The sequence below is a fragment of the Salvelinus fontinalis genome, chromosome 37, assembly GCF_029448725.1.
Source record: "Salvelinus fontinalis isolate EN_2023a chromosome 37, ASM2944872v1, whole genome shotgun sequence".
NCBI classification, from domain to species: domain Eukaryota; kingdom Metazoa; phylum Chordata; class Actinopteri; order Salmoniformes; family Salmonidae; genus Salvelinus; species Salvelinus fontinalis.
The window spans coordinates 23,373,215-23,392,364 of record NC_074701.1 but is presented as its reverse complement, the minus strand read 5'-3'; the positions used below and the strand labels follow the sequence as shown (position 1 = coordinate 23,392,364).

Genomic DNA, 19,150 nt, shown 5'->3' with positions numbered 1-19,150 from the left:
AAGGCATTCCTAGTTGATCTGCAACATTTCTGTAAAAAACAACGATAAGCCTTGCGCCCTGTTGGCGGTAGGTGCACCCGATTCAGCTCCCCTGCACGCTGGGTTGGCAACATGTTCCCATTTTGAACCATATTTCTGAAGGTACAAACTGCCATCTCGGCGGGCCCAAGGGGAGCAAATCAAGTGCCTACCATCGGCCAATCGGATAGTTCATTTTACCATATCTGCAGTAACGTATTCAGACGTAAAAGAAAGCTACCACAAAGTTGATACTTTGAGATTTCTAAACTTTTAAAACCACGACTAGAGATAGACTGTCAACGAATATAGCAAAAGAGAAAAGAGCTCGAAAAAAAATCATGCGCTCCTAAATATTGTGCATTAACGTAATCTGATATTTTTCGGGTGTGTAAACTGCACTCGCGCTTGGAAAGGGTTGTCACTAGTTACCACAGCCGCAAAGTCAAAATAGGCTATATCGTAGAAAGTCTTGAAAACAAAAATGTGCTTTTTAGTCTTCATTTAAGGTTTTGTTAGGCATAAGGTTAGCAGTGTGGTTAACTCTTTCCAGACAGATCGTTCTAATTTCGGAATAATAGTTATGATGGTTTAAAGCCTTAAAGGTGCACTATGCTCCACCACTTCCTGGTTGCTAAAATTCTAATAGTTTGCCTAATTTCAGTTTATGTGATAAAACAAGCAAGTATAGTGTCGAAAATCATTGTACCATCTAAACCGCTGTGAAATATCTCGTCTATAACCAAAAATATTGTATTTAATATAACCGAAAGTAAAATACAAAAAAACAAAACATAAGAACATGAAGTATAGAAATAGAGCACATAGAAACGATCTACCGCTTCTTAGACTTGCTTTCAATGAGAATGACAGATCTATAGTTGTTTGTGTTGTGCCCACCATCAGTTGAGACAGCATGCTCTTGAATATAAGGTGGGTGTCATGTTTTGGCTGATAAATGTACAAAAATTTGAATAAAATAGACATTTCAACTTTCAACTGGTAGCACAAAGATGGTTGGAGGTCCACGCATCAGAGAATGTTGACTTGAATGGGAATATCAATTGTTTTAAATTATACTGACAATCCATAGGAAACCTATTGAAATCATAGAAATGTAATTTAAATATTGTGTTACGGTTCTCCTCCTCCTCTACAACCGAAGAAGAGGAGTAGTGATTGAACCAAGGCGCAGCGGGTTGTGAATACATAATTTATTTAAAGAAAAGACGAAAACACGAACTTCACTATAAACTAACAAAACAACAAACGGAGTAGACAGACCTGGACGACGAACTTACATTAAACACGAAGAACGCACGAACAGGGAAAATAGACTACACAAAATGACGATGTACAAAACAAACCGAACAGTCCCGTATGGTGCGACAAACACTGACACAGGAGACAATCACCCACAACGAACACTGTGAAACAACCTACCTAAATATGACTCTCAATTAGAGGAAAACGCCAAACACCTGCCTCTAATTAAGAGCCATACCAGGCAACCCTTAAACCAACATAGAAACAGAAAACATAGAATGCCCACCCAAACTCACGTCCTGACCAATTTACACATACAACAAACTAACAGAAATAGGTCAGGAACGTGACATAACCCCCCCTTAAGGTGCGAACTCCGGGCGCACCAGCACAAAGTCTAGGGGAGGGTCTGGGTGGGCATCTGACCACGGTGGTGGCTCAGGCTCAGGGCGAGGTCCCCACCCCACCATAGTCAATCCCAGCTTACATCTCCCCCTACAAATGACCACCCTCATATTACACCCACTTAATCTTTTGGGTAACATCGAGACAAGGGGCAGCACCAGGATAGAGGGATAGCTCAGGATAGAGAGGTAGCTCAGGATAGAGAGGTAGCTCAGGATAGAGGGGCAACTCCGGACTGAAAGGCAGCTCCGGACAGAGAGACAGCTCTGGACTGAGGGGCAGTTCTGGATAAATAGCCGCTCTGGGCTGAGGGACAGCTCATGACTGGCTGACGGCTCTGGACGCTCATGGCTGGCTGACGGCTCTGGACGCTCATGGCTGGCTGACGGCTCTGGACGCTCATGGCTGGCTGACGGCTCTGGACGCTCATGGCTGGCTGACGGCTCTGGACGCTCATGGCTGGCTGACGGCTCTGGACGCTCATGGCTGGCTGACAGCTCTGGACGCTCATGGCTGGCTGACGGCTCTGGACGCTCATGGCTGGCTGACGGCTCTGGACGCTCATGGCTGGCTGACGGCTCTGGACGCTCATGGCTGGCTGACGGCTCTGGACGCTCATGGCTGGCTGACGGCTCTGGACGCTCATGGCTCGCTGACGGCTCTGGCAGATCCTGTCTGGTTGGCGGCTCTGGCAGATCCTGTCTGGTTGGCGGCTCTGGCAGATCCTGTCTGGTTGGCGGCTCTGGCAGATCCTGTCTGGTTGGCGGCTCTGGCAGATCCTGACTGACGGATGGCTCAGACGGCGCTGAGGAGACGGATGGCTCAGACGGCGCTGCGGAGACGGATGGCTCAGATGGCGCTGCGGAGATGGATGGCTCAGATGGCGCTGCGGAGACGGATGGCTCAGATGGCGCTGCGGAGACGGATGGCTCAGACTGATCCTGTCTGGCGGAAGGCTTTGGCTGCTCCTGTCTGGCGGAAGGCTCTGTAGGCTCATGGCAGACGGGCGGCTTTGCAGGCTCAATACAGACGGGCAGTTCATGCGGCGCTTGGCAGACGGACAGTTCAGGCGCCGTTGGGCAGACGGCAGACTCTGGCCGGCTGAGACGCACTGTAGGCCTGATGCGTGGTGCCGGAACTGGAGGCACCGGACTGGAGACACGCACTTCAAGCCTAGTGCGGGGAGCAGGGACAGGGCACACTGGACTCTCAAAGCGTACTATATGCCTGGTGCGTGGTACCGGCACTGGTGGCACCGGGCTGAGTGCACGCACATCAGGACGAGTACGGGGAGAAGGAACAGTGTGTACAGGGCTCTGGAGACGCACAGGTGGCTTAGTGCGTGGTGCCGGAACTGGAGGCACCGGACTGGAGACACGCACCATAGAGAGAGTGCGTGGAGGAGGAACAGGGCTCTGGAAACGCACTGGAAGCCTGGTGCGTGGTGTAGGCACTGGTGGTACTGGGCTGGGGTGGGGAGGTAGCGCCGGAAATACCGGACCGTGCAGGCGTATTGGCTCCCTTGAGCACTGAGCCTGCCCAACCTTACCTGGCTGAATGCTCCCCGTCGCCCGACCAGTGCGGGGAGGTGGAATAACCCGCACCGGGCTATGTAGGCGAACCGGGGACACCATGCGTAAGGCTGGTGCCATGTAAGCCGGCCCAAGGAGACGTACTGGTGGCCAGATATGTAGAGCCGGCTTCATGGCGCTTGGCTCAATGCTCCATCTAGCCCTACCAGTGCGGGGAGGTGGAATAACCCGCACTGGCTATGCACACGTACAGGAGACACCGTGCGCTCTACTGCGTAACACGGTGTCTGCCCGTACTCCCGCTCTCCACGGTTAGCCTGGGAAGTACTCACGGGCTTTTCGGGCTTCCGTGCTAGATGCGTCCCCTCATAACGCCGGTTCCCTTCTCCGGTTGCCTCTGCTCTCCTCAGTGCCTCCAGCTGTTCCCATGGGAGGCGATCCCTTCCAGCCAGGATCTCCTCCCATGTGTAGCAACCTTTACCGTCCAAAACATCCTCCCATGTCCATTCCTCCTTCTTGCCCTGTCCCTTCCTCCGATTACACCGCTGCTTGGTTCTGGTTATTTGGTGGGTGGTTCTGTTACGGTTCTCCTCCTCCTCTACAACCGAAGAGGAGGAGTAGTGATTGAACCAAGGCGCAGCGGGTTGTGAATACATAATTTATTTAAAGAAAACACAAAAACACGAACTTCACTATAAACTAACAAAACAACAAATGGAGTAGACAGACCTGGACGACGAACTTACATTAAACACGAAGAACGCACGAACAGGGAAAATAGACTACACAAAATGACGATGTACAAAACAAACCGAACAGTCCCGTATGGTGCGACAAACACTGACACAGGAGACAACCACCCACAACGAACACTGTGAAACAACCTACCTAAATATGACTCTCAATTAGAGGAAAACGCCAAACACCTGCCTCTAATTAAGAGCCATACCAGGCAACCCTTAAACCAACATAGAAACAGAAATCATAGAATGCCCACCCAAACTCACGTCCTGACCAACTAACACATACAACAAACTAACAGAAATAGGTCAGGAACGTGACATATTGCATTTAAGTAGATGTTCATTGGTGGGTAGACCGGTGGCTATATTTGTGCAGTAGTTGGAAGTTAAAATGTCAATAAAAAATGTATGATGTACCCACTATATTACAGTGTTCTGAAGGGATTTCTCCATTCTATGAAATATATTTCTATGATTGAAATGACACCCACCCTGTATTCAAGACTATGCTGTGTCTCAACCGATGGTAGGCACAACACAATTACCTCAGATAATGTAAAATAGAGTATAACTACAGCATACGCAAAATTAATAAAAAATCTGAGTTTACGAATGTTTTGATAATTTACGTTAAATGTAAATAAATATATAAAAATTAAAAAAAATCAAGAAATTATAAAATAGTTTGACAACCATTTATCTTTTTCCATTGATAAAGTTATGGATGTCTGATGGTAGGGTGGGGTATTACAAATGGGTCAACTTTTAGCACCTCTATCTCCTAAATGTTTTGGCAGTTAGGCCCAAAATGTCCCTTTCTGACCACTTCGACCATGGGCCAAAATGTATGGAAAGTTTCTTTCAAATCAAAAGGAGTGCGGTCAAAAAGTGATTGAAATCAGATGGAACGACCCACACACAAACATACACAAGCACATACGCGCACGCATACTCGCAAGCACACATACACTCACAATGTGTTAACCCTTTTCTGACCTCCCTGCTACAGTGGTATTGGTGGTGGTAGTAACAGCAATGAAGGGTTAATGAACTCTCAGCCAAAATCAATTAGTCAAAACCAGGTCAGAGAGAACAAGGGAGAGTAGAGAGCTGAGCTCCTGCTACCAGAATACACACAATGTAGAGTACACACTGCATGGGACAACAGAGGGGCTGAACACACACACACACGCACACACACACACACCCTCCCCTTTACCCAAACACACTTGCACTCTGTAACAGTCCAAAATATATTTGAGTCTAATTTAGGCTCAGTGCTGTTCTAAACCCAAACACAGTACTAAGATATTGTGTACATCTAGGGCTAGTAGTCTGAAGGAGTAAGTCTAAGCCATTTTACGGCTAGGGGATCACAGACAAAATGCCCTACTACAGGACTTAACCTGCATTTCTAAGAAGTCTGCCTTCAATTAGAAATCATTCCACAACCAACACAACCTCCTAGGAACACACACAAACACCACTTCAGTGGGAGAGAACGGATAACCATTGATTGACACTGTAATGTTAGAAATTGCATATAGGCCTCACATATCAATGACAAAGACAGATTGATTAGGAAGTTTGTTTTAAATGACTCCATTCACCAAACCCGTTGTAAATCCACCACTGTGTCAGCCTAGAAGAAGACGTTCTGCATACTGTGGCTAACTGGTGTTAACGTGCCTGTTTTGTGAGGGCTATAGAGAGAGAAAGAGAGCGATAGAGAGAGAGGGGGAAGGAGGAAGACGACACAGCAGCAGGTGGACTCCAGATGTTGTCTCTCTGGGGGAAGGTGTCTGAGATCTGGAACTCTCTCCATCTCTCTCTCCTTTCCTCCTCTGTATGTGACATTAGCCATCTGTCTGGTTACAGAGACAGAGAGAGAGAAAGAGAAAAAGAGTGATAGAGAGAGAGAGGACAGAGACAGAAAGAGAGAAAGAGAAAAAGAGTGATAGAGAGAGAGAGGACAGAGACAGAGAGAGAGAAAGAGAAAAAGAGTGATAGAGAGAGAGAGGACAGAGACAGAGAGAGAGAAAGAGAAAAAGAGTGATAGAGAGAGAGAGGACAGAGACAGAAAGAGAGAAAGAGAAAAAGAGTGATAGAGAGAGAGAGGACAGAGACAGAAAGAGAGAGAACGCGAGAGAAGCACCCGTATACTGCCCTCCCATACACTGCCTACAAAGAAACACAACACACACACACACACATTATGTGCACATTAGCCAGCACACACACAGCTGGGGCCTGTTCAGACTCAGATGCACACGCACACGCACACGCACACACACACAGCTGGGGCTGGGTTCTGTTCCAGCTGAAGGCAGAAAGCTCTCTGGGGAGATGTCAGCTCACAACACCATGGATGGAGTTACAGCAGAACACACAATTTACACACTTACACAGACACAGCTGGAAAAGCTAAATGAGGTGTAGCAGTGCTTGTTTATTAGTGCTGATGTTGTCTCACCAGAGCCATGATGAAAGAGACTGACTCCTAGCGTATGAGCTAACGTAGTCATGTGCCGCTGGTGTGTGTGTGGAATTGAATCAAGTGGTGTAAAGTACTTAAGTAAAAATACTTTAAACTACTACTTAAGTTGTTTTATGGAGCATCTGTTCTTTATTATTTATATTTTTGACTACTTTTACTTTACTACATTCCTAAAGAAAATAATGTACTTTTTACTTAATACATTATCCCTCACTAAACACAAATGCATCGTTTGTAAATGATGTCTGAGTGTGGGAGTGTGCACCTGGCTTTCCGTACATTTTAAAAACAAGAACATGGTGCCATCTGCTTTCCTTAATATAAGGAATCTGAAATTATTCATACTTCTACTTTTACTTTTGGTACTTAAGTATATTTTAGCAGTTACATTTACTTTTGATTCTTAAGTATATTTAGAACCAAATATTACTTGGTGACTTTCACTTTTACAGGGAGTAACCTTCTATTAAGGTATCTATACTTTTGGGTATTTTTTCCACCACTGATTGAATCACACGTGAAATCCCTCTCGTAAGGTTTAGAAGTTGAATAAAACTTGACAGCGAGACATTCTAACTTCACAAAGCTATCACATCTAGGCACGTTATTATCAGATCGCATAACTACCTTTGTCAGATAGATACCTTAAGGTATAAAATCAACATAAAAGACCTGATAGAATAGGAATAGGCACAGAGAGAGTAGGGACACATGTTGAGGTGGAGAGCAGGACTCCTAACCTTGAAGGGCTGTTCCCTTACAGCTACTACTGTACAGCCACACAGACAATGAGATTCCCCTTCCAAGATGTCCTCCCTCTGGTAAAACACAGCCAGCCAGCTTAGTGAGAATTTCTCTCCTGCAAAGCTTCTATATTTCCATATATTCTCATCTGGAGAAAATAAGGTTAGTGCAGCCACTTCTGCTCAGTAATTTAATACCCATGAAGTTTTCATTTTCTCTAGATGAATTATTAAATGTGACCTGCTGCTTGGCAGAGAGGTAGAGTAAAAGAGAGGTAGAAGAGAGGGAGTGTGAAAGAGAGGGAGGAGGAATGAGGTCAGATACAGCTTCCAATTTATTGTTCCCATTCTTTCCTTTCATTCCCCTTTAATTTTCATACTCTAACTCTTTCTCTCTCCCCCTCAGTCTCTCTCTCTAGCTCACGCACACCGTCTGTCCCCAGCCGTCCTCACACTATCTCAGATAGCAAACCATACTGTATAATTCCGATAGATCATCTATGGAATAAATGATATTACAAAATAGCTCAATTAAAAGGTTGACCATCAGATTATAACGTTAAATGCTATGTCTAGTTACAGCCTTTTCTATTGCATGTAGAATTTGGATGTGAGGGATTATAATCTCTTCATTCATTTCTATGGGATTACCCAACCATGGGGTGTGTACTGTATTCTCCTCTCCCTCCCCATTTCCTCCTGTCCTCACCCTTTAAAGGGACAATCTGCAGTTGCTACATACATTTTGGGACTAATAAATGAATGATATGTACCCATTGATTCTTGAAGGATATGACTTAGAAATGTCTTAGTTCAACTATCGTGCCCCGTCAGAACCAAAATATAAGATTGTTATACTTGGATGTTCGAAAACAAAGTAAATATAGATAAACACTATATAGCCTCAAAAAATGGTTACAACTATTATTTTGATACCATGGATAGTCAGTCCTTGCATCCATAGCTCTGTCTATTAATTTGAGTGGTCACATTTCTCCAGCCCCATCCCTCAGCTTTTTACCCAAACAATGGCGGGGAGGGCGCTTCTATATAGTTTCAACTACTGATTGCCACATTTACAGATGGCATAATGGGAATTTCCGCTCATCTAATCTCTCTCTCTCTCTCCCTCTGCACAACTCCAAACCACAGTTATGAATGAATGTGCAGAGCTGAGTACGTAGAAGCAATATAGAAACATTTGTCTATCGTTCTGATGTTTCTTGTGTTGCATTCATGTTCCTTATTTCTGCAGACAAATCGAAAGAGAGGGTGAGCGATAGAGAATATTTGCACTTTGTAGATGTAATCGTAGTGCGAGGCAGAGCCACAATAGGTAGATAGAGAGATTGTCTTTATATTACCAGTTGACCATTTGTGATGAGGACAATTGACAAAAAAAACATTTGCTTGGGAGTACTCTACTTTCCTCCTACTTTCTCACCCTTTTGACCTTTCAATTACCCCTTTTTTCTCCTCATATACACTCATTTACTCAATAATATATATGTCTATCTCAAGAATGCACGCAGCTCTAGTGTTTGAAGGGCAAACGTCCCTGATGGATAAGTCTTTCACATTACAAGGAAATGCTGTACTTGTAGGTTCCAAAAAGACACAACTCGACATGACTGTCTGAAGTTATTCACAACGCGCACACAATATCTAGAACGTGTTAATGTCGCCATGTACCCAAGGCTGTGTAATCGGTGCAAAGTCAGGCACTTGTCTATCATGGGAACTAAAGTTTACCCACTACACAACCTCTCCAGGGAGGACTCACTGAAAGGCATGATAAAGACCATCACTTTTGACCTCCAGCCAAGATTACACCTGGAGCTTTACCCTCAGACAGGGGGTGGGCCCTGCTGACAGCCTCATCTCATCACCAAGGCGACCCCATCCTTAACTGATGGCTGACTACGCCATCACAAAGCCCCTCCTCCATCACCAGGCAGTATACAATATCTAGCCTAATGCACACTGACTCAATGCTTCTTAATCCTTCACTGGAACCACTGTGTGTGGATCTAAATACTGAACTCATTTCAAAATATAATCTACCATCTAGAGAATCAACTGCACCACAGATCATAATGCCCATCACACTATGGAAGAGCGTCTAGTTTGTCACGCGAATACTGACCTGGACTGGCATCACGCTGTGTGGAGTCTGAGTGGAAGCACTCCCAGGGAGGAACTAAGGAAGAGGAGGTGCCACTCAGCCATATATGGGCATGATAAAGATGGGTGATGTCTGGAATGACCATATGACCATATATGGACCTTTACACGATGGGACTTCCCATAGCACCAAATATTGGCAACTAAATAATTTAAGGGCATAATTAATGGGGAGGAAAAGTCTTGCTTCGCTAAGGGTGATACTAATGAACTGATTGAGCCTATTGATATATCACATCTAATTATTTATGTAGGTTTACTAATTATGGATTATGAAGACGGTTGAGCAGAATATCTCAAACGGTTGAGATATTCCATATATCATGTTGTCAAATGTCAGAAATCCTACTCAGATTGACATACTCCATGCAACCAAAATAACTGTTGAACCTGATGATTTCTACAATGCAAAATTATATAAATCAGTATTGCTTCTTGGTCATATTTCACGAGGTGACTAAAACCTCATGATTATTTACATTTAAGTCACTTTGCAGACACTCTTATCTAAAGCAACTTACAGTAGTGACTGCATTCATTTCCCTAGTTTTTTCATACTGGTCCCCCACAGGATTTGAACCCACAACCCTGACATTGCAAATGCCATGCTCTACCAACTGAGCTACAGCATTCACTCAAGCACCCTTTTTTCAAGAAAGTGCCATTAAATGCAAATGTCCCCACTCCAGTGAAACCTTTCCTCCACTCCCTAACCGAGAAGGTAATCTTTCTGTGATTATGACCAAAACCCCCGTTGCCTAGCAACACACAATTAAGAAATATGCTTTCAGAGAGGCTTTGCAGGCCGTCCATTAACAGATGAAATTACCATTGCAACAAATGTCAGCCTCATGCACATTAATTTGTTGTGCTGAGCGTGTTTAACTTGAGCTAGTGTCATGGCTGCAGATTTTTACAGCAGAGAAAGCTAGCTAAACAGAAAGGGTCCTTTTGACATGAACAGAAGAAGCACCATACTTTTTCCTGAGACTAGACAGCTTTCATAAATCCATTTGTTCTCAAACTGTAGTGGAGCTGTCATAGCCCATGGCTCCAGAACTGGGGGAATCCATGGATGCCAGCCTAGTCCAGAGAGAACTGAGTGAATCTGTGGATTAGCAGTGTTGTAAAAGGAGGATCTACAGGATTAAACCCTCTCTCTTCTCATTACAGTCACTCAGAGAAAAGACACAATTGTTGATCGGCACATTCAGTTGATTTCAGCAGCACAGCTAGGATGCCAACCAACCGGTAGAAATAAAACAGGCACAGCTCACAGCAGCTATCTCTTCATATTCATTTTTAATCAAACAGCTTTGATGATGAATCACACTTGTTGAAATCATAGCCTGTGCTGGTAATTTCTCCCATCTTCCACATTTCTGTATCACCAACATTATTAGAGAGATACATTTAACAATGTAGTTCATTTTCCACATAATTCCTTTTCATTCCCTACAATGGTCACTGCTGCACCTGAACAGGGCAAAGTGTATGCAACACAACACCCAGCCTACTGCTCCAGACCACTCCAATGTATCTCAATACCATGATGCAACAAGACCGTCATGTTTACTACAGTAGGGGCTGGGGGGAGAGGTGGTGCGTGGCCATTACGGCTCTCCTCTACATTGCAGAGAAATATTTGCTGAAATAAAACGATAAGCAGGATGATGCTGTAAACTGCGACCACTCTTACACAACCCACCAGCCCACCAACCCACCAGGCCTGTAGATTATGGCAGATTTAACAAGTTTGCCCTTGCACTGTGTGGACAAGCTCCAAATGCCTTCGGATGAGGTGAAGGGAATACAGCTCCTAAGCAAAAACTCACTCACACAGACAGACAGACACACACCACACGCACACATGCACGCATAAACTCATGGCTCCAATTCTCCCACTGTCTCCCACGTTTAACAGTGACCATGAAATACTGCCCACCCAGATTGGTTGGACAAAGACAGCTACAGACATGGAATGTTCATGCTTCAAAAGCAGCGTTGCTGCTGACGACAGCACACACCGTACCACATCACCCAGTCCTTACCCCACTCCCACACTCCACCTTGGTCATCAAAACCATTGCGTGTGACAAATACTAGCATGAAACAATACAGACGACAGCAAGAGTCGTAAAGTGTGCAAAGATGGCTGACAGTTGACACGTGAGAGTCTAAAACACATCACTCAGAAAGAGGAAAGTACTCTCAGAGCTTTTCAACAGGCACTCTGACTATAGATAACTAGGGCATGGGTTAAAGCCAGTCATACCCTCCCCCCAAAAAACACAGAATATGGATATAACTCAAGCTATTCACATAAAATATGGTAGCCTTTATATGAAACATCAAGTTGAGATGCTTATCCATTGTCAATACAATACACATCCACAGGTTAGCAACATGCTGAGCTGCACACAGCCAACAGACTCAAATTATGTGAAAGCAGCAAAGAGATCAATTCATCTCAATCCACCGGAAAAGTATCTACAACACTTGAACGTTGAGTGGGAACCAGATAAATGGCCCATTTCAGCTCTTGGTTTAAGAGCACTGCAAAACAGTATCCTGTATTCGATTCATGCCAAATAGGTGTCATAAAGTGAGCAGTGTCGTAGCCTCACGTATTCAACTATTCTTTGAGAAAGGGGTTATCCACACGTCAAGGCTATCCTGACAAGGAAGGGTATAAAAGAATGAATCGTATTGAAAAACCACAATACCTAATTGTTGTCTTAGCTACAGTACAGAGTGAATGATTATATAACCAAGCCCTCATTTCAAATAGAGAAAACGCAATAACTGCAACAAGAATGCAATGAAGAATGGCTCCTTTAGTAACCAATGAATGCACTACAGCCAAGAGACTAGGGGAGCGAAGGAAGAGGAGGGAATGCAGAAGGGATAAAAGTGTGCTTTACTTGTATCTGGTGATGCCATGGTGGAGACGATGACAGGTGGGCCGGTACGGCGGCTAAGCTTCTGGTTGGCGGCCATAGCACTCTGGCTCTGCATGGTGGTACCCACGGGCATCATGGCGCCATCAGACGGGGTGCCCCCAGCCTTGCGCATCATCTGAGGGCTGAGGTGGGGGCTGTGCATGGGCGACATGGGTTGCAGGCTGCGGTCCCGCTTCATCAACTCCATGGGCACTGTGTAGTTGGTGGAGTATGCCTTCGGGGCCTGCTGAGGTGGCGGCAGGGCAGGCATGGACACTGGCATCTGCTGTTGTTGCATGGCTTGCATTGCAGCCCCTGACATCTGCTGGTGCTGGGGCATGGCAGCCATCATCTGTATGCCCGGATGCATAGGCACACCCGGGTGTTGGGAGTATGCAGACACGGGCCGGGACTGGACAGGGACCATGGCGCCACTGTAGGGCCCCGGGGTACGAGGTCCTGGGTAGCCCTGGGTGGTTTCTAGGAGGTGCTGAGAGGGAGCGCTGTTGGGCCTCCTGGCCATGGCCTCGGCCATTGCGGGGGAGATGGTCTGCATGACACCAGGGGTCTGTGGTGGCATCAGCCGTGGATCCATGCCCATTGCCATGGCCTGCTGCTGATGTTGGTGCTGCTGTTGCTGCTGCTGTTGGAGGTACATGTCAGAGCGGTGGCTGAAACTGTTGGAGCGGCCCCGCATGGGGGCCTGTTGCTGGGTCGTAGGTGTAGGCTCCAAGGGCCTCTTGACACTGATGGCTACCCGCGACAGCACCCGCGCCTGCCCTAAATTGGGAGCCACAGAGCGCACGTCATTCTCTTCCATGACTGCCAGCATACCGGTTGTGTCAAAGCCCTGCTGGATGAGTGAGGAGATGGTACTCTCTGAGAGACCCTCATTGCGAAGCAGAGCCAGGAACTCTGGGTCGGCGTTCCTCTTTGGGTCTGCAGGCGTCTGGGGGGCTGTGGGAGGTGGAGGGGGGAGGGCTACAGGGGCTGGTGGGGGAGGAAGAGGGGCAAGAGCAGGGGCGGCGAGAGGAGGGTTGGGGTTGTAGATCTGCATGTTGGTCTGTGGAGGCTGTTGTTGTACTCCGTAGGGCGAGGTGCAATCCTGCCTCATCATCATACCTCGCTGTTGCATGCTCCCGTCCAGTCCCTGAGTGTTAGGGTCCACCACCAGGCAGGTGGCTGCGGGCTGCTGCTGCCGATTGTCCAGGGGACGGCCGTTGATGTCGGTGTAGACCGGCTGTCCAGCTAGAGGGGGTGGCTCAGATGCGTACCGAGGCGAAGATGGTTGTTCCATCCCATAGTGAGCAGGAGAGCGCTGGCCATCTGGCATCATCTTGGCAGCGGCAGCTACAGCTGCAGGCTGACTGTAAACCTGGTTCATGCCATGGGCAGTTGGCGGAGGAGGGGGAGGAGGAAGAGGAGAAGCCGATGAAGGACCCGGAGGTCCGGGCCTCCCTCCCTGTCCCTGGTCCCATGGCAGCCGTCCCACTGGGTTCATCCCATAGTGGGACGGGGATCTGTTAAGCGGGTGAGGCTGTGGCTGCTGTGGCTGCTGCTCCACCCGGTAGAAGCCCCGGGGATCCTCCGGTGGTCGGGGAGCCATAGCAGGGTCATGGGGATAATATTCCTGTAAGACGACGGATCCTTGGTGACTATGAGCCATGGTTGGACGGTCGTAGTGGTTTAGCTCAGGGACTGAGCCCTTTCTCATTTCCCGGGGATCAGCAGCGTAGCCCTGCTGGCTGTACAGAGAGTCCTGGTAGGAGTAGGGGTCTCGTTTCAGATCCAGGTCAGGAGGGCGCACCCCAGGGGGTGGCTCGTAGTAACCTCCTCTGTCTCCCCTGTAAGACAGCGAGTTCCGTCGGCCCGCAATCCTGCCTTGGTGGTCGTAAACGCTTTCTCCCCCGGCCCACTGCCCCTCATTCCCCCCCAGGGTGTCCCAACTGTGGGAGCGACCGATATTCAACTGCTTGCTGGTGACGAGCATTGGAGAGAAAAAAACAGAAGACAGCTTTACAGAGGAAAAAAAACAAGCAGGAGTAGTTGGTGTTTTCTTTCAAGTGTTCAGTTACACTTTACATCAAAAGAGTGGAAATGAAGGAGGGAGGACGGAGGAGGAGGAGAAAGAGATGAAGCAGTGGGGTGTATCGTTTCACCTGATATCCAGCTGTAAGGTTTTTGGCTCTCCTGAGGTCCTTGCTATCAGGTAGCTCCCCCTTGACAGGCAATCCTTGAATAATTAATCTCTGGAAATATTATTGCTGGTGGTGAGAAGGGATAGAGGACACCACACACACATACTGTGCAACTGTTGCAAAGGCAGCAGCAGCTACTCCACTGAACCACAATGACAGGGTCCGTGCTTGTGCTGGCCACCAACTGTGTAGGCTACCCGACACGGTGAGAGGAGGAAAAAACTAGAAAGGAGGGAATATTAGAGGGGGTGGGATGGGAGAGGGTCGTAGGCAGGGGCTTGTAATAATCCAGTAGGGTTTTATCCTTCCCCTACTCTGGGACACTTTAGTCGCTCTGGCGATTGCTATGAGGGATTACCGTCTATATAAAGCCTGATTAATTCCACTGCCCATCGTGACGTCACGTGAACCAGATAAAACATATCTCTGATTATTCTGCCCATTTACGAGGGGGCACACCTTCATCCACATCCGTTGCCCGGGACACTTACCTTGGACTGATCACTTGATTGGGTCGTCAATGAGTTGCAGGGCCGGCTGGGTCTCGTTCATTGAGCAAGAGGAGATTCACACCACACCGCTAGTATCCCTCAGGGAGGGGGAAGGCAGGCAGGCGGGTAATTGAAATGAATACAGTTCTCACTGCTGTCTCATGTGCTGTCAGGAAACATCAAATCCACTCTGATTGGACACTAATCTGTTGCCGGTGCCGACGCTGCCAGAGTGACCACGCAACTGCTGTGAAACTCGCCCAAAATGTCACTTACGCCTCTGTAGCCTCCTGTCACACTGTCCCCCCTCACTGAGAGGACCTGATAATTGTCACGAGAGGACCGGGACTCTTAGAAACATAAACCATGGGTGGACATGGGAAACAGACTGGTAAAAATATTCACACTTTGAAAAGATTATTAGAACAACACATTGTCTGCCACTCACAAAAATGAAAATAAATGATTAATTGCCCTTGAGAAAAAAGCATGAAAGAAACTGACAAAAGCAAGGCATTCTGCCTTGAGCGAGAAATGCACCCACGGATTGTCCTCAAAGCACAATTTACATGTACAATTGTGGAACTAAAGCCATTTTTCCCCAACCACATTCTATCTACCTGCTGTTACCACAGCACTCAACCCAAAGCCTTGCTGATCCACTTTACAGAGCAAAGGGGGGAGAAAGCATTTTTGTCACCACACATGCAATCCCTAAGCAATCCCTCAAACCCTCTGAGTCCGTCCTATCCTCACAGTCCCTTGTGATACCTTGTCCTTAGGCTTACTGTACCTACCTGCCTGGCCAGCTGACACTTGATCCCTGTTGGAGAGCTTCCCTGTTAACTGTTGTGCCAGAAAGGACGCCTTCATTTTCATTAACCCTGTCATGGGATCAGTGCCGGGGCCTCATGTTTTCTGTTGTTATGACAACTAGGGGACCCTCTCAAATAACCCACCACGTTGACAAATTATACTAGAGTTTACTCTACATTTGCTTTTTATACAATCGTGAAGACCCAGATTGGACACTGGACTGCAGTGGTGGATCATGATTTTGTTCGTTAATCAGTGTTGCGTAATTAGGGAGATAAGAGATTGCACTGGACAGGATGTAAGTGGAAAAGCTGAAGCGCCCACTGCTATTGCATTATGGGTTGAGAGGAAAAAGGGGATTATCGTTGACAGTGGAATTGACTTTAGACCAACTTAGTTTGTGTTTTTTTTATTTTTTATACTAGTTGCAGGAAACTATAGTTGACAGAAGGAAATAAGGCAAGTGAGATGGGGAGAGAGGGAAATGGATGTATGAGAGAGCGAGAGACGGAAGGCAGCTTGGGGGCACTGATATTAAAATGAGAGCGAGTTTCTCAATTCGGTTTCATGCTTGAAAGATTATCACGGTGAAAAGTAAACTAATTAAGTCTTTAGGGACTTTGGGGAAACCAAAAGGCCTGCACATATGTAGAAGCACGCAGTTATCTATAATAAAGAAACCCTACGTAGCATATGCCTTGTGGGAATAGGGTTAAGTTAACTTTGCAAAACATGAATATTGGTCACTGGAAACCATTGCATTTTCCTGCCACCAACAAACCCTGTGTGTACGTACAACCTGTGTTTCAACACCATCAGAGAAAACCTAAAAAGTCCCCTCTTACTGATTTCCTTCTGTGATCTGGTTCCCTAGAGAGAGAGTGCTAGCCTAGACCACACATCTTTATCAAATAGATCTAGATAGAGAATGTGTTCTGGGTGTGTAGATCTAATCCTACAGGAGCAACGAGGCAAAGACACTGTCGACAAACCAAGGATGAAATATCCCTATTCCCTCTACACCTGAGTATATACATGACATTAAAGGCATAGTTCACCCACATGACTAAATCACATGTTGGTGTCCTTACCCTGTCAGCAGTCTATGGACAAGGTATGACCACAATACATGCTTTGGTTTTGTTTTCCCTTGCACTTTTTCAAATGTTAACTTATGAATTGGATTTGTGCCCCAAATGCTAAACAGTTAGCATTTGAAACAGTGGCCAGTTAAACAAAACCAAAGCATGGATTGCTGTCAGCCCTTGTCCATAGACTGCTTATAGGGTAAGGTAACCAATAAGTCATTTTGTAATTTGGGTGAACTATCCTTTCAAAGCTGAGATCCACAGCGCCACTGGTCGCATTTGTTATTGTTTTGTTTTTGAAACAGGGTAGAGGAGTACAAAAAATATATATCATAGTACGTACTCTGCTGTTCTATCGCACTTGCAATGACGTAGCAGTTTCACCGCCTCAGATTCCAACTTTAAAACGCAGTGTGACATTCAAATGCACAGACTTGTGGAGGTACGTACACTATTATGCGAGAGAAGACATAAAAGTGAGCCACTTGTACAAACTCAGTATTATCCGCAACAAGTGGAAGGTAAAACAAAAGAAATGAATACCAAGCAGAAATACCTCAGTCACGACATACAGTACGTGTAGGTAGCACAATATTTCTTGGTACACCTTGGTATTGTAACTGCTACTCTCATTGTTCCGCCACATGAACAGTACCGGGGTTCCTATTCAACAGGCTGTCATTGGTGGCTGCATGTTTCACATCTGTGAAAGACACCATTAATCAGAGTATCTAATCTCTCCAAGGCCACTCACACGGATGCCTATGTTTAATAAGCCCCCTACATCTCATTGTCACTCATACCCCAGCACCCTGCCTCGATATGAATAATGCATCTTAGTCAGACAGACGGGGGAAGGGTATGTATGCCACGTGTGTGTGTGTGTGTGTGTGTGTGTGTGTGTGTGCGTGCGTGCGTGCGTGCGTGTGTGTCTGTGTGTGTGTGGGTGTGCGCGTGTGTAAACTCACATGTTACTGACATGTTACAGTCACAGCGCTTCGGTAACGTCCCATTACGCTAAGACACGCCACCGCTGTAGCCAGCCTTGTTCAGACATGAATACTGACTCTACCAGACATAAAAAAACAATTGCCTCAATATTCATCCACAGCGGTTTACTCATTGCATGATTAGAATATTAAACACACATGAGTTGGGGTTGTAGGCACACTGTATGTAACGGCTTGTGCTCTCCTCATCCTCGGATGAGGTGAGGAGAGAAGGATCTTCAGACCAATACGCAGCATTTGGGAAATAAGCCATCTTTATTATAAATGCGACGGCAACACGAAACGAAACAAAACACTTTCCAAACTACAAAACAAGAAAACGACGTTGACGAAACCTGAACATAAACTTACATAACTAAACATAAACTTACGTACAGGAAACAGACGACATCGAAACGAAACGAAACAAACAAACGCTACAGTCCCATGTGGTACGAACATACATACGGACACAGGAGACAATCACCCACAAACAAACAGTGAGAATGCCCTACCTAAATATGACTCTTGATTAGAGGAAAACGCAAACCACCTGCCTCTAATCAAGAGCCATACCAGGCAAACCAAAACCAACATAGAAACAAACAACATAGACTGCCCACCCAAAACTAACGCCCCGACCATAAACACATAAAAACAACATAAAACAGGTCAGGACTGTTACAGTACCCCCCCCTCAAGGTGCGAACGCCGGGCGCACCAGCACAAAGTCCAGGGGAGGGTCCGGGTGGGCAGTTGACCACGGTGGTGGTTCCGGCTCAGGACGCTGTCCCCACACCACCATAGTCACTCCCCTCTTCTGTCTACCCCTTCCACTGACCACCCTAAAACTACTTTCCCCTAAATAAACAGCCAGCACCGGGACAAGGGGCAGCACCGGGACAAGGGGTAGCACCGGGACAAGGGGCAGCACCGGGACAAGGGGCAGCACCGGAACAAGGGGCAGCACCAGGATAAGGACCAGCACCGGAATAAGGGGCAGCACCGGGACAAGGGGCAGCACCGGGACAAGGGGCAGCACCGGGACAAGGGGCAGCACCGGGACAAGGGGCAGCACCGGGACAAGGGGCAGATCCCGGCTGAAGGACTCTGGCAGGTCCATGCAGGCTGACGGCTCTCGACACTCATGGCAGACTGACGGCTCTCTATGCTCATGGCAGGCTGACGGCTCTCGACACTCATGGCAGGCTGACGGCTCTCGACGCTCATGGCAGGCT

At 46.8% G+C, this 19,150-nt stretch overlaps 2 protein-coding genes across 9 annotated transcripts in view; both read right to left on the bottom strand.

Annotated features, from left to right (window-relative positions):
• The window catches only part of LOC129836388 (C-terminal-binding protein 2), a 107,282-nt gene that overhangs the window by 42,607 nt on the left and 45,525 nt on the right, over nucleotides 1-19,150 (bottom strand). The window lies entirely within an intron of this gene.
• On the bottom strand, nucleotides 6,042-17,889 carry LOC129836387 (histone-lysine N-methyltransferase 2B-like). Its single transcript, XM_055902474.1, has one exon. It carries the CDS (start codon nucleotides 14,318-14,320, stop codon nucleotides 12,245-12,247), a length of 2,076 nt encoding a protein of 691 aa, XP_055758449.1. The 5' UTR covers nucleotides 14,321-17,889; the 3' UTR covers nucleotides 6,042-12,244.

Excerpts from the sequence above, each read along its gene's own strand:
- LOC129836387 (XM_055902474.1), bottom strand. The coding sequence starts at position 14,320 with ATGCTCGTCACCAGCAAGCAGTTGAATATCGGTCGCTCCCACAGTTGG.